The sequence below is a fragment of the Panthera uncia genome (genome assembly GCF_023721935.1).
Source record: "Panthera uncia isolate 11264 chromosome A1 unlocalized genomic scaffold, Puncia_PCG_1.0 HiC_scaffold_16, whole genome shotgun sequence".
NCBI lineage: Eukaryota > Metazoa > Chordata > Mammalia > Carnivora > Felidae > Panthera > Panthera uncia.
Window position 1 is genome coordinate 4,805,701 of NW_026057576.1, and position 772 is coordinate 4,806,472.

General features: G+C 72.7%; 1 protein-coding gene across 1 annotated transcript in view; it reads right to left on the minus strand.

Annotated features, from left to right (window-relative positions):
- The window catches only part of AMER2 (APC membrane recruitment protein 2), a 4,783-nt gene extending 4,450 nt beyond the window's left edge, over positions 1-333 (minus strand). The window contains exon 1 of the mRNA XM_049647533.1: positions 7-333. Within this exon, the coding sequence (XP_049503490.1) occupies positions 7-333 (327 nt within the window). The remainder of the gene's footprint in view (positions 1-6) is intronic.
- Positions 334-772: the final 439 nt, after the last annotated feature.

The window sequence follows — 772 nt, forward strand, 5'->3', positions numbered from 1 at the left end:
CAGCACCTCGGCCAGGCCGTCGTGGGTCCGGCTCCTCGCCATCCCCGTCGGACCCGAGCCTTTCGCGTCCCCTTTGTTTTTGACCCCGAAAATGCTGGGCATCGCGCCGCCCGATTTCCTCTTCCTGAACAACTTGAACGCGGCCTTGTTGATCCTCCCCGACGGCTGCTCGGCGGCCGGCGTCTCGGCGGCACAGTCGCAGTGCGAGTCCATGTCTGCCGCGAGGGTCCCGGCCGCGGCCGCCGCCTTCCTCCTGCAGCCCCCCGCGGACGCGCGGTCGCCGCCGCCGCCGCCGCCGCCGCCGCCGCCGCCGCCGCGCCCGCTCGTCGCCATGGAAACCGAGCGGGCTAAGCCGCTTTCGTCAGCCGTGCGCTCGCGCCAGGCCCCTGTCATCGGGGTCTGCATCAACCTGAGCCGCTCGAGCCGCTGCCGCCGCCGCCGCCGCCGCCGCCGCCGCCGCGAGAGACGCACGCATCCAAGACCCTCTCCCCTCCCGCCGGGGGCTTACATAACTCCCCAGCCCGCTTCGGATCCGGCGCGGCGCGTGTGTGCGGCGGGGGCAGGCGACGGAGCCCCGAGCCGGCTGCGCACCCGGGAGGCGTCATGGTGGCGCTCGGATCCCGGCCAATGTTGCCCGCCGCCCTCGCGGTCGTCCTCTAGAGATGCTCCTTCCGCAAGCCCGCTCGTGGATCACGGAACGCCCCCGGCACGGACAAAGAGACGCGAAAATTCGACCCAGCAAAATGGTTCCTCCTCCCCGCGCCTGTCCCGG